A 14,910-nucleotide genomic window follows, 5' to 3' on the forward strand; every position below is an offset into this window, starting at 1 on the left:
AAACTTAAACATCCAGCTAGAACGCAGCTATCGCCCTGCTGCACATAAGCATCCTACACGGGGCCAATGCTGCTCGAATGCACATTCAACTGATCTCAATACCACCACACCCAATGTTAGAATGCAGCTACTGTCAGGCAAACACATCAGCCTATGCTACCCTCTCTCGACTGACCTGGACTACGGTCTGAGGGCATTCAAACCACAAGCGCTTTGAAGTCATATAGAGCGCTATATAAATGCCATACATGGGCATATCTATGACAAATCTGTTTGTAGTACAGGTATCCTAAATGCTAACACGGACATTTTCCAAATTTTAGGAAGACCAACTTGTAGCAAGTTACATTTTCATCTCAGGAGTGAAGGTGTTTGTAAGGTACAGCTTACACTCAAAATGAATGTCCACAGTATCTTTACTGAAATGCACAATTTAGAAAGTAATGTATACAAGTAAAATCACACTGACACCGGTGCAGATTAGCCACTCATTGACCGCTCTCCAAACAACCACTAAACTGCTTCAGGATGGGGGTGGGATGCCGTTAGGGAAGATCTCTTTACTGAACCTTTCCGTACATCTTTATGGAACTCCTAAACCTTTTGCTTTTATTTCTGATTGTCTGGCTCGTTGCTGTGCAGTGAAGCCTTAAGAATCACTAGACTGGCTTTTGCTCATACGTTATGGGGAACTGGCATGTCTTTCAGGCTGTCAGTACTGGGAAACATTGTTTCCCTTCGTCGTGTTACTGGGTTACCACTTTTGGTTACTTTGCATCACTTGTGGTAACTTATTGTACAAAGTTGCTTACACTGCAATACAATGGGGTACTTTTGGTTTTGCTCTAGACTGAGGATTTTTGGTTACTTTAGGTGTGCTAAAAGGATAATCTGGTTGCAGCAGTGACTTTCCTGAGGAAGAGGTTGTCCACATGATCCTGCTGAAGCTCCCACTCGTGGCAAGAGCGCAGCTCCCTGCCGAGTGAGTCTGGTGTTTTGGACTCCCGCCAGGTGAAAAATGAGAAACATCCCTGGGCGATGGCCCTGTGCCACAAGTCCTGTGCCTCTAGAGAGCACTGGGGATTTGGTGCTTCCTGATGTAGAACATCATGGTGGTACCATCCGTAAAGACCCTCACCACTTTGCCCTTGAGGGACGGAAGGCACTACTTGAGGTCCCACAACACTTTCAGTTCCAGGATGTTTATGTGAAAATTCCTCTGCTCCTGCCGCCACAGGCCTCTGGCGTGGAGACGTCCGGTGTGGGCTCCCAAGCCCTAGAGGGAAGCATCTGTAGGGGCCGTCAACTGTATGGGGCTCTGGAAGTCTGCCTCTGGAGCTATTGGTGCGCACGCCCCACCACATCATCGCTTGACGGAACTCATCAAGACCAATCCTGTCCGTGAAGCATAGACACTTGGACCCATCGAGCGTCCAGGAATTCCTTGAGGGAGGCAGGGGCAGCATCCGCAACCTGGAGAGTCTGATAAGGTAGATGCACAACATCATGCTGAGCAGCAACATGATGGCTCGCACTGTGGCGATCCAGTACCAACAGCTGTTGCACCTTGCTCAAAATGGCAGCAATGCTTTCTTCTGAGGGAACCACCAGGCAGGAGACGGTATTAAGCCTGGACCCCAGAAACAGTGTCCTGTGATGGAATCAACAGGACTTTGGATAATTCATGGGGAATCCCACATCAGTCAGCAGCTGGATGGTCCGGTCTGTGTGGTCAACAGATTTCCCTGGACTTGGCCCGGATGAGCCAGTCGAGGTATGGTTACACATGTATCCCTTGCAGACAGATGGGCCACCACTGGTTTGACACTTCGTAAACACCCTAGGTGCCGACTTCAGTCCGAAGGGAAGGGCCTGCAATTGGTAGTGTTTTCCCTGTACGACGACGCACAAGAACTGCTGATGCTTTGTGAATGGGGAAGTGGAAGTAAGCATCCTCTAAATCCAACGATGTTGGAGTCCCCTTCCTCCAGTTGGCCAAGCATGTGCTGAAACGTGACCATCCTAAATTTCTGGGACTTCAGGAACTTTAGTCGCCACAGGTTGAGAATGGGCCTCCAGCCCCTGGTCTTTAAGAACCATCGGGAGGAGTCACTTTGGAACTCACTCCATCGCCCCTTTTCTTAGCATGGCCTGTACCTCTTGCAGGAGCCGAGGGACATGCTGCTCCTGTTGGGCCACCAGTGGCATCCACGGACACATCTGCTGAATTAAGATTGTCAATGGGCGAGAGTGTCCCCATCAGTCGGTGGAGCTCATCTACCATTTGCTGACTAAGCCCGCCAGCCGGCCTCCCACCGGGGGGCATGGGTGGGCACCCTGACGTACTGGCCGGATCAGTCCTGCTTCGGGGACTTGGTGCTGCTTCTGTAGCGATGGCAGTCCCCTCCAAACACCTTGGAACAGCCCCTGTAGGCTTCCTGGGTCATGAAACGGAAGTCTTAATGGTGAGAGGACGAGCCACTGCTGAAACCCTTTGACGATGTTCCATATTTCCCTCCTGAGAAACTAAAGGAAGGGCGCTATTGCTTAAGTGCGCCTAGGGCCCGGGCCATCTGTCGTTCTTGATGGCCTGCAACAACTCATCTACAGCCTTCTCAAAGAGATGGTCGCCGAACAGCCTATCCAGAACACTTGTTTGAACTTCCTGCTGAAAGTTGGTGGCTTTCATCCAGCCACGACGGAGGGAGACACCATTCCCCATCTGGCGGGACCCTGTCCCTGCGATGTCCAAGGCCACAGTTAAGGCATTGCTTTATACTGTTCCTAGAATCTGTTTCATTAGATCAGAAAAGTGAATTGTCCAGTTGATGGGGCCGATTTCCTGCGGAGCGTCACTGTACAACTGATGGGGGTCTACTACCTTGGTATTACTGAAAGTAATCTAAAAGTATTGGTTTTGACTACCCTAGAACTCCTGTTCGGTGTTAAGGTTATATGCTTTGGTCTGTACCTTCAAGCATAGTCTTGTGTTTTTCCATGTGTTTATATGATCTGTGATTGTACTTATTTCCCAAGATTTATCTGGGCCTACTTGTATTTAATACACCATTTGTACAATACAGTTTCTTTTGACTATTTGAATGACCATTTCATTTGTACTGATTCTACAGCCCTCTCTTCCTCCTAAGATAAGCCTGGATGCTCGATCTACCCTAAACTCAGGTGGTACAGCCTTATACTAAAAGTTGAGTCTTGTACTGCCTCAGTTGAATTCAGAAAAAATGTTTGTCCATGAAGAAATGCAAGTCAATACAGATTCCAAAATCCTCCCTCATTGGGGAAGCGCCTTTTCCTGTACCCTCTAGTTAAGAAATTGTTTTTTTTTTACATAATAAACTCACACCTCACCCCAGAGGAAGCATCCCACCCTGTGCAATTCACCAATCCGAACCGACAAGCAAATCTAGGTTTCCCATATACCTCCAAAAGATTGAGCTTCCCTTCAAAGATTAGTTCAATTTCAAGTTTTTTGTATACTTGTGTGGCATTCCCCAGGGAGGCAAGACCCCCCTAAAGGACCTGATACCAGGACTGTGGCTTTATCAAAAAAAAGTGCAGAATATACATGTCAAGACAAAAGTACAGACAGGGGGTACTATATCTACCAGTACCTGATTGCAATTATGTAATAATTCAGCACATTATCATAGGTGAAAATGAAAAATTCACATACCTGATTGCAGAGTTCTGCGTCAGATCCCTCAACATTGGAACAGGAGAAAATACAGTCCTAATTGAAAAAGTACTAAAATGATTAATCACACAAAGCTAAAACAGCAAATTTAAGTTATGTCCCACATACACTACTTTTAGCAATAGTCTTCACATTTTTGGAAAGTCACAGGACAAAAATTGTTAAACATGCAGACTACTGAAAAAATAAGTTACTTACCGCAGTGACTAACTTACAGAAGGCTGAGGGAGTAGCCACGTGGCCACCTTGCTGATCACCTGCCACGGAATGTGTCTTTTGAAAGCTACCACCATGGCCTTAGCTCGGATGGCGTAGTTGTGCATGTTAGCTGGTAGTGGCTTGTGCTGCCTCACGCCTCCTTGATGGCCATAACCATCCACCTTGCTATGAAGCCTTGGAGACATGACAGCCTGGTTTTGACTCGTGCCCCCAGCATTCCATTCCCCCCAAAGGTGAGTAAGAGGGTGTCTGATTTGCAGAAGCTCTTGGTTCTATCCAGGTAGAATTTTAGAGCACATCTAGACCGTGCAGTACCTCAGTGTCATCCTTCGGGTCCGCGAAAAAAGTTGTTAACACCATCTCCTCATTTAAGTGAAAAGAGGAGACGACCTTAGGTAAGAATGCAGGGTGTGTTCTGAGCAACACCTTGTCCTTATGAAATTTAGTATATAGCTCTGAAGCCATTAGCGCCTGGATCTCACTGATTCAGCATGCAGAGGGAAGGTCGTCTTAATGGTCACTAGACTGATGTCCGCAGATGCCATTGGCTCGAATGGTGTCCAGGAGCACAGAGGTCCCACACGGGGTGTGGTTGCTCGATAAGTGGATATAGTCTAGTTAGGCCTGCCACGGGCCTCTTAACCACCTACTCTTAAGAGTGTAAGCTCCAATGGCTCCAGAGTGTGCGAGGTGTGCCGAGAAGGAGAGCACGTCGTCCAACGTGAAAGTCAAAGGATCAATTTCCTTTGACTCTGCCCAGTGACAGAACCTGGTTCACTTGCTTTTGTACTGGCTCCTGTTGGCGTCACTCCTAGCCCCCTGTGAAATGGCCAGGTTAGCCTGCGACTGGGGCAGCTGCTTCAGGGAGACCTGTTCAGGAACAACTCTGCGAGGGACAACTTGTGCAGGGAGGGGTGGATGACTGTACCCTCCCCCCTGCTGGTCTGACAGGCTGAGCAGCTCTTAGAACCAGTGTCGTGCTGGTCACTGTTGAGGAGAATACTCAATTTTGTTAATTCCCTTCTACCTTAGAGACCCCCAGCTCTTTTGCTGGACTTTGGGACTTTTAATTTTTATCCTGGAGTGAGACCTTTTTGCCCACTCATGTATCTTTGATTTGAACAGTGTTTCTTTTGGTTTTGGAGTCTGACAAACTCCATAGGCATATTTTTGTATTGTGACACAGCACCTTCAGTGCAGTGTCACTGGGAAGTCCTTTGGATTTCTCCTAAGGTTTAAATACCTTCTCTTGGATACAACGTTTCCGAGAGTAGTAAAGTGAAATTGACTTTACTTACCTTTTCTCTTTGTAGACCCAGCACACACCATCTTACATGGAGTGCTGGGGGATACTTGGTATCCCCGTTCGTCTACTTTCTCATGTAACTTTTATGTTACACATACTACAATTAATGGCCGTTTACTTTGTCCAACCATTGTGTGTTTTTACCGCAGGCTGCATTCGAGCTGCAGTATTGCACCCATGGGTGCCCATCTGTACAAAATGGCCCTGTCTTTCTTTGCCATTTCTGGTTTGTAAGGACCTTTAAGATTTACTCTGCGTGCGAGAGCAGGTTTCATCCCTTTGTTCATTTTTGTCTTTGGCGGGATTCACTGGTGAAGCCCACCTCTGGCTCCAGCGTGTCTGGCAGGGCATGAAGCAAGTGAGGTTCCCGAAACTCCCTGTGCTTAGTCTCCTTGGTTTCATGAATGCACCCCAAAAGGTGACTGGCTGGCCTTGGAGGACAGCCACCCTGCTGTGTGAGGGACAGCTACGGTGTGAATGACTTGCATAAAAGGTGAGGTCTTTTACAACGGAGGCAGAGTACCACTGGACGAAGGAACTGAAAAAGAACCTGGAAGGGAAGCTGGCTGCACCCTCCAGGACCATTGGTTTGCCTGGTGAAGCCCTCCTGCAGTGCTGAAACTCCATATTTCGAATCAACTAGAGAAGCCCGGAATGGACGACTTCTCCCCTCAGGTTGATGAACCAACTGACCCCAAGACGAACTTGACTGGAACCCCTCTACCTGCTGGCTGTAAGTCTTTGTTTCAGCTGCAGCAGAGTGCCAGGGACAGTACCGGAATAGAGTGCATCGCCTTGAAGCCGGACCCGAGCTCCAGGAAGATCAAGACTTCCTCGAAGCAGGACTGACCAAGCCTGAGCCACAACAGAGTGCTGGACCCCAGAAGCAACACAAGGCGCCCAAGAACCGCAGTGGTGCTATTTGCAAGTAGCTGAAGCGAAGTGCTGCTGATCGGAAGTGTGCCCATTGCTGCAGCCGACCTTCAAACCGTAGTGCAGGAGTCCCCAGACATACTCCCACTTGTCCGCACAAATGAGGCCCAGTAACAGGATCTACAGGACTACAACAGGAACAGAAGCCAGCTGCAACCTTTTCTTCAGACTCAAGGTACTGTGTAGCTAGGGGACTTACCTCGTGTGTAGCTTGCTTTCACTGGAGAGTTGCATTTGCGGTCCTTTACATCTTTGTTTTTCACAGGTCTCCCAGCTAGTGGCCCAGCAGCGATTCATTTTCTACAAAACATCCAACATTGTGCAAGACTTGTGCTATCTTCACGAAGTGCCTCAGCTCCCCTACACTTTGCTCAATTGACATTGGCTGTCCTGCTTCTCTGCAGTCTATTCTTACCCTCTGACTTGGTGTTCATCTGTCCCTCAAAAAGTCACATGCCTTACTTGTATAGCTGGGAAAGAGTTAACCTACGTTTCATTGGGGGATTCTGAAGTGTAGGAAGTGAGCGACATCCCTAAAGGGAATCTACTTTTGAAGTATATTTAAGTGTTGCATATTGTCCCCTTCTAAAGGCGGCTTATTTTAAAACTGACTGTTTAATATATAATTATTTTAATTGAGAAACCTCGAGTACAAGTTATTTGCATACCTGTCACTGTGAATCACTATGTTCCAAACAACCATACAGCTCACATGGACCCCTCTTGAGATAAGCCTGGCTGCTCAGTCACTACCAACATGTGTAGTACAGGCATATGCCAAAGATTGGGTTACCCATTACCAAGAGTGCAAGGCTGGTGTAGTCTCCCACAGGGTTACTAACTACAATCTTAACAGTCACCAAAGGCCTATCAGGATGATCCGAACGTCCCTCGACTCCCTGATCCTGCAGATGGCCCTGTGCACCAGGATATGGGGGTAGACCGTAAGCGGTCATGTTCCACTGGCTCTGCATTGCGTCGCCCAGCGAAACCCTGCCAGGAGGCAACATGGGGCACATCCTGTTGGCACTGGTGGCGAAGCGTTCCCCCTGCAGATCTCCCCCCCAGACCCCCCCATCTGTTGACGATCCACAGAAGCACCTTCTCATTCAACTGCCATTCGTAGTTGTCCGCACAGCCTGCTGAGCCTTTCCGCCTCTAGGTTAGACTCCCCTGGGTGGTGGACTGACAGGTGTATGTTCACCAGAGCCCACTCCCAAATGTCAACGACCAGTCTGGAGGGGACCGGGTGCCACCCTGCTTGTTGATGTAATACATGTAGATGGAGCTGTCTGAATGAGAATCACCCTGCCGGTGATAGGTAGACAGGCTTTGACAGCAAGCCAGATAGCCATCACCTCAATCCAGTTGATGTGCGCTAGCTGCTCCTGTTGGGACCATAATCTGTGGACGCGGTGGCTGTCCAGGGTAGCTCCCCATCCCTACAGGGATGGGTCTGGGGTCCCATGGTGACTGTTGGGCAAGAATTGATGTAGTAACCCTGTGGGAGACTACACAACCCTTGTCCTCTTGGTATTAGTTAACCCACCTATAGGTATAGGTCTGTACTACACAAGTTGGTAGTGTGACTGAGCAGGCAGACCTCAAGCGGGTGTAAATGTGAGCTGTAGCAATGAAATCCGCCAATACAAGTAGCCAAGTAACACTTACTCAAGGTTTGTTATAAATTATTTAAAAGTAGTTTTTCAATAAGCATTCTTTAAAAAAAGGGCAACATCTGTAGCAATCAAATGTACTTATTCAGAACCCACACAAAGCTAGTAGATACTCTTTAGAGATGCGTACACACTTCCTACACCCCCAAGGTGACTCGACCAACTAGGACAGTAATTGCATTTATACATCACTAGTACTCTTTGTAAATTCTGAGGTTGGTGGAAGGGAAAAAAAAGTTAAACATGTTCTCAAGAGCATGTGAGCACTTTAAATCTTCCAATGAAGTCGATAAAAACCTTTTCCCAGCAATATTAGTTTAAAAACAATGCATCACCTATGAGGGACAGTAAGTACCAAAGTCCAATGGAATACAAGTCTGCAGGGAGCCAGGACACCAAAGTCAGTTGGAGTATGGCACTTAGATTGTAACACATTTACTAAGTAGAGTGTTTTGTTGAAGAAAAATCGCTGTAGGGTCACAAGCTGTTACACTTCTGACGGGTAGAACTGAAATCAACTGTGCCAAAGCAGCTACTACAAGTCTCAACTGAGAAGAGCAAGCTACAGACATTGCGGTAAGTACCCCAAGTCAGAACAGTACCTTTGGTTAGAAGAGTGGTTCAGCAGGCTTCGGTCTGGTTGCAATCCTGTGTTCCTGGGCATCAGTCGTGGGCACAAGAGGGAGGATGTCTTGACTCCTGAGGCAGAAATTCAGAGGTCGGCACCACATAAGGGCTCTTTTTGGATCCGCGGCACTTTGTGCTTTCAGCACTCGGTAAACAGCACCACTGTGGATCTTGGATACTAGTTGGGCTTCCTTCACTCATCGAGTCCTGCACTTTGGTGAGGGGACTAGAGCTCTGGTCATCCTGCTCCTGGGGAGACTTCTGGAGCTTTTGGCCGGCTTACAGACCTTGCACTAGACTACGGATTGCTCAACCCCTGGCACTCTGTTTCTGCAGCAGCCACAAAGTACAGCCAGTTGGGGGAACGGTGTTCCAGTGGAGTTAGCGTCAGGGTTAGTTGGTCCCACTAACCCAAGGGAAGAAGTCATCCCTTCTGGAGCTTCTCTGGTCGATCAGAAAATTTGAGTTTCAGCACAGCAGCAGGGGTTCAACCAGGCAGTTCAACGGTGCAGGAGGATGCACCAAGCTTTGTTCAGTCTTAGTTGGTTCTTCCCAGTGGTCTACTATCTTGTCCTAAAAGCCTTCCCTTTCAAGCAGGTTTCTCCCATTCTAAATCTACCTGCCTCTTCTCTCCGCCCTCTGCAACTAATCCAGAACAGGACTGCGAGACTTGTCCTTGGCCTCAAGCCCTGGGATCGTATCTCCAGCTCCGAAATCTCTCCATTGGCTCCCAGTGGATGCAAGAATGAAATTCAAAACCCTCTGCATTGTCCACAAGGCTTTCTGGGGCCTGAGCCCAAAATACCTTCAGCTATCCCTCTGTAAATACCTCCCCACTCGATGCTCCTCTAACTCCCTAAGGGTCAGTCGTTTTTCAAAGAAACGACCTGGGGGTAGATCTCTGTCTTCGGCTGGGGCATCCATGCGACTCTAAAATGCATGCAGGGAACCATCTCCGGGTTGGGAAGCACCTCAAGACCTTCCTCTTTGCTTCGGCCTTCTCTCCCCCCCGCTGATCTGTGTTGTCTTGGCACCGTGCACCGTGCACCCGGCCCTCCTCTGTCCAGGTACCTGCTCACCCTGCCACCAGGCCACCCCTTGCACTGGGGTCTATCTCTCCCCATACAGTACCCCCCCCTTTTTCTTCCTGCACTTATCAGACCTACCCTGTCTGATGCCTTAAACCCAGCTCTTGCCACTTGCTGGCTGCACTACCACTGTTTGTTGCCTTTATTATTAATCAGTTTCTCCTTTGCTCCGCACTTTCCACTTCTCCCCTCTCCCATGTACTTGCGCGTTCTCAATGTCACTGGGCCTAGTACGATTGTTTTTTTTCCTCCCCCGTTCCCCTGCCTTGTCGCACTCTGAAACACCTGTGTACGAGCACGATCCCAACTAGACACTGGAGCAAGAGGCGGTTTTCAGTACTGAAGGCCGCCAAAAAGGCAAAAAACTAAAAGGGCTTAAACCTGGTATGGCGCGCAGAGTAAAACCCAAGAAAGACCACAAACAGAAAACTGTGAAAAAAGAAGACTGGGCCATTGACAAAAAAAGTCACCCATGAGTGCTAGAGTGCAGCAGAGAATTTTGCCTACTGTAGAAAAAATAAAACACTGCCACCAGCCACTTAAATTAGTGAGGGTAACAAAAAAATGTTACACAAGTAGGTAGAAAAAGGGGCTACTAAGTAGCCCCACAGCACTGCACGTAAGGCTGAACCTACAAAGAAAAAGTAGTCAATTTCGCTTTATTTTCAGGAACAGTAGTTCAAACAAAACGAAAAAAAAAGGTAAACTGAGAAATCTAAAAGTTGTGACACTGCACTGAAGGTGGTGCATCACCATACAAAAAGATGCTGGCTCACTCCAGGGTTAAAATTAAAAAGTCCTCAAGTCCATCAAAAGAGCTGGGGGGGTCTAAGGTTGATGGGGAATTAGCACAGAAAATGAGAATTCTCCCCAACACCACAATACCACCTGGCAAAAGGTTAGGGAATGCCCGTGGACAGGCCGTTGCTGCCAACACTGTGCTGGTGTGGGTGTCCGACTCCAGTGACAATGGTAATGGTATGGCAGGAATGACTTGCCCTTCAAGGCTATCACAGCTGTGGACGTAGAGGAAGTAGACCAGATCCTTGTGGTCAATGGCCTTGGGGTGGACGACCTGGAGTGAGGATTGGTCGTCAAGTCTCAGTGATTAACAAGCCCGTTTTGGACCTTGAAGGGTGGCCAACAGACTTCGACGTTGACTTAAAAGACACCTCCCTGGGTAGGTGGAAAAAGCCTTGGCTTTCCTCTGCCAACAACCCTTGGGCATGGAGACTGGACCATGTGTGAGCATCTGTGCTTGTCACCAGTTGTCTATGCCTCTTGGTGGTGGCCTTGACTTCATGCGACCTAGACCTCTTACGAGGCAGTTTGCTGGGTCATCCTGCTCTGCCCTAACTAGGCATGACACCAGAGTCAAAGGCCCCACCGGTGTCCGAGCCACGGAACATCTTGTTGGAGAACGACTAGCAGATTTCGCAGTCCTGGATGACATGGTGATGAAGGCAGTAGAGGCAGTCAACGTGGTGATCATCCACATATTCAGTCGACAGCAGGCATAGGCCTTGAACAGAACCTTCGTGGGTTCTGCGATGAAGTAGGCCCAACTGCGCAGACAAAAGAGATTACTGGTAGTGGGAACAGTCAGCGGATTGTAGCACTGTCGCTACCAACACTGGTCATTGACTAGAGGTCAAACGATACACATTTCTCGTAGAAAAGATGTTAAATTCGAATTCTATTTGTAGCAAGGTTGAAGCAATGCTTTTTGATGACTCCCTACACTAACGTGCAGTAAAGAAATCTGAAGATGGCCAACAAGGGAGGAGTTAAAGGAGGTGTTCCCATTGGCTATGAGCCAAAATGACAGCACAAAAGTGACTGAAAGTTTTCAGTCCAAGTTTAACTGCTCTATTTTACGGAGGATTGCCAGTCTAGCGGGGAAAATTCACAGCATGTGAATATAAGAAAAATCCAATGTTGGATAACAAGTTACTTAACCGTGGTAATGTTCTTTCGACTGGATGATCCGACTTATTCCGCATCTTATCACCATATCCCCTTTGGCAAACCATTACCAGCATGGGGCGCTGCTCGCCGATGCCAGTCGACTGTCGCGCAAAGGCCTCAATGTCAATGCTATATAGTGCATGCAGCGACAGTTTGCTTCAGTTCAGTTTTTTACGTGTATTGATTATCCTATGCCCAAGAGTTACTCACCCTGAAAGAGCATAAACTGCAACAAGGCAATGAGTGAACATGTGCACGCCGCAAGATTGGTTGGGCGGTTTAATAGATTACAGCCTAGTAAGCCAGGCACTGGGACAGTGCATTACGAAGGGGGTACTGTCAGGGACTGCCATAATTTCAGGGTGGTCAGGGGTCCATGCTACAGTCAGCGCTGAAAGCATTTTCTCTGGAGGTGTAGGAAGGCGGAATGGTCTAGGTATAGGTTGGTGCTGGGTGATTGAGCGTTGGATTGGAGAAATGTTTCCTTAATATTCTTTGCTCAGAAAGCCTTCCCCAGGACAAGATGGAGGGTCGAACCTACAGCAGTGATTGGTTAAGGCTGTTCATGATCTAGTTTGGAATTCTTTGTAGAATTCTAAACTGCCTTTCATTAAAGTGCGTTACTGAACAGGTCCTAGCCCTTGTAGTTTTTAAATAAAGAGTTTAAAATCCCCATGGTTGTAGGAAATTTGAGGAAGAATTTTCAACTTCAAGGCAGAGATAAGTCAAGTGGCTTTCTCCGTGAACAGAAACAGGAAGGACAGTCCAGTCGGCTTAGAGAAGTAGAAGAGACTGAGCTAAGTGCTTTAATATTTACAATCTGAAGTTAAATCAAGGTTATCAGAGATTGAGTGAAAAGTAGAAAAGTGGTAATAGCTGCGAGATAAGTACTGCAGTGCTTAAAAGTGCATGTTTTGAAGTCCATGGGTATTCTTAGTAACTTATGAGAAAGTCATTGTTACCAAACTTGCGCGTGTCTAATATTAACACTAGCTTGCAGGCAGTAGCGTCAGGGCAGATACTAATCTAACTGATGTTAGCAGTTCACTCTGAGCTACGAGTGATTTTACGGTTCGGGCTTGCTTGTCCATGTTACAGCGTTCCGAGCACAATAGAGTAAGAAAGGCTGATGTTGCACGTGCGTCTCCTGAAGGCAACACGTTCGTTATAATCATTCAACGGAAGCGTACAGAATTTTGCATTTTTCCCTTGGCGACCCAAATTACTTTTTTCGTCTGAAGTGGCAGCCGTGGAATTAAACCGAACAGGTCAACTGCGTGACGCAAGTAAGTGACAAGAGGCAATGTGCTTCGCTTCGTGTCAACAGCAGTAAAAACTAAGCAAATGTAAGGGTGGCGAAGCATAAAAGACATTCATGGTTTACCAAAGAATAAAGTCAAGCATATGAATCCTCGCAAGAAGCAGCGGTGAAGCAGCCGATCAGAGTGATCCTAGCAACACGCGTATCTTCAGCGGTTGTAGCAGTAAGAGATAAATACAAGCCTAACAGCCTTACAGTTTAGGCAGCAGGTACTGAGGGGAACTGGGTTTAAAGAAAGATTCAAGAGGGAGTTGGCAGCAATTCTAAGTGAGTAATCTGTTATCATAGGTCGTCTACTGCGCTCTTAATCCACTGGAATCTTCAGTAGACTAGAGCAGTAGAAGATTTCTGCATTATTTGTTTTCTCCACTTGCAGTTTCCCCTAGGGTTTGCCAGCTTGATATTGTTTTAAAAGGAATTGTTGGGCTGGCAGACTTAGTGGGTCTGGTGGGCCAGCATCACTCCTGCAGGAAGAAAGGGCTGATCCGACAACTACAGCCGGGTAGACTGGTGTTGGGGAGGAGCTAGTGCCTTCCTGCACCTCAAGCGATTTACAAATGAGGCAAGACTTCAAAGCACTATAGCACTGAGAAAGGCGTGGGCCAGTCCCTAAAAGATAGTTAGGATTGCAATATAAAGGTGCAAACTATGTAAATGGATATATTTGTAAAACTGTTCAATTGTAGCTAGCTTTGCTGAAAGCAGTGATTTCGGGCTGTGCTTAAAATACACTACAGGCAGGCTGGTAGAGAGCACGAGGTAACTCGGGAGCTTTCACAAGACTAAAAAAGATTCAGCACGACAAAGTACTAGGAAAACAAGGGTTTGAGAAATACTGGACCAGATCATATATAATATTATGGAGTTAAGTGTTAAGATAATGGCGGGAAGAGGTGTTTATGTATGAATGTTTATAAAATAGTAAATTATGCTAAACAAAAGCGACAAGTATTCCTGCATATGCAGCATAAGGTTATGTAGCTTGTCCCAAACGGAAACTGGCCATGCAACACTGGAGACTCTGCAGCATCCCTTGTATGGCAAGAACAACAGTTTTGAGGGAGCTCTGCTGGTGACCAAGTCAAGAGTATTTAAGCCCCAGGCCCAGCACCAGTCTTCAGGACCTGGCAGCCAGCCACAGACGACAGAACCCTGATCGGAAATGGCAGAGTCCTCTGCCATTTCGCCCAATCCTCATGATCTGTAAAGATTAACGTTTTGTTATTGCTTGCAAGATAGACTCCTGGCTTTTAATTCCCTAGAGGGGTGCCTTTAATGTTCAAGGACATTTTTACCGCGCACTACCACCACCGGAGTGGTCCCCTGGTGCTCTGGCGGCTCTGAAAGAGGGAAGGCGGGTGAGTTAGTGGGTGGAGGCCTGAAAAATGCAAGAGAGCAGTGATGTACTGTTGGCAGCCTCAGCCCGGTGTGTCCGGCGGCTGATCCTGGGGTGTATGCGGCCAGTAGAAGTTGTGTACTGATATGCAAGTCTATATGTGCGTTTATTGTTTTGGTGTTGCAGTGTGGTGAAGTTTGTGCGGTTTGTTGTGCTGGAGGTTTGTGGTTGGTTTGGAGTTTGAGAGGTGTATGCAGAGGGGAAATGGTTAGTGGTATCGGTTAGTTGGCATCTATATCCTTGGTTGACCCATTGGGCTTGCGTAATCTCGCTTGATGGGGTGCTTGGGCACCATGTGTCTCTGGAGGTTCATGCTTGTTTTGTATTCGAGGCCCCTTCAGCATCTCGCTGCCTCTTCCGCCTGTTCCGTCAACAACCTTGCACGTTCCTCACCCCCACCCACATGGCTAGTGCACCTGCCAGTGTCCATATCTTAGTGAGGTGATTGGTGGTATCTCAACAGTTCGACAAATTGTTTTACTCTGGTTTATGGCGATTATGGGTCCCCTGTATTTAAGGGGCGCCCCTGTAAATTGGGGTTTGCTTTCACTGGGAAGGGTGATGAGTAATGTGGGAGTAACATCCTGGAGGAACAGTCAAAAGAATGTTACCGTGGGTAATTAACTTGTTCTTTGAATCGATTGTGTCCTCCCACGTATTC

The 14,910-nt window shown here is 47.5% G+C and overlaps 1 protein-coding gene across 1 annotated transcript in view; it reads right to left on the reverse strand.

The window, feature by feature from the left end:
• The window catches only part of XRN2 (5'-3' exoribonuclease 2), a 376,513-nt gene that overhangs the window by 105,723 nt on the left and 255,880 nt on the right, over window positions 1–14,910 (reverse strand). The window contains exon 24 of the mRNA XM_069608066.1: window positions 3,695–3,751. Coding sequence (XP_069464167.1) covers window positions 3,695–3,751 — 57 coding nt within the window. The remainder of the gene's footprint in view (window positions 1–3,694; window positions 3,752–14,910) is intronic.

The sequence above is a fragment of the Ambystoma mexicanum genome, chromosome 4q (genome assembly GCF_040938575.1).
Source record: "Ambystoma mexicanum isolate Mex_15411 chromosome 4q, UKY_AmexF1_1, whole genome shotgun sequence".
Taxonomy (NCBI): domain Eukaryota; kingdom Metazoa; phylum Chordata; class Amphibia; order Caudata; family Ambystomatidae; genus Ambystoma; species Ambystoma mexicanum.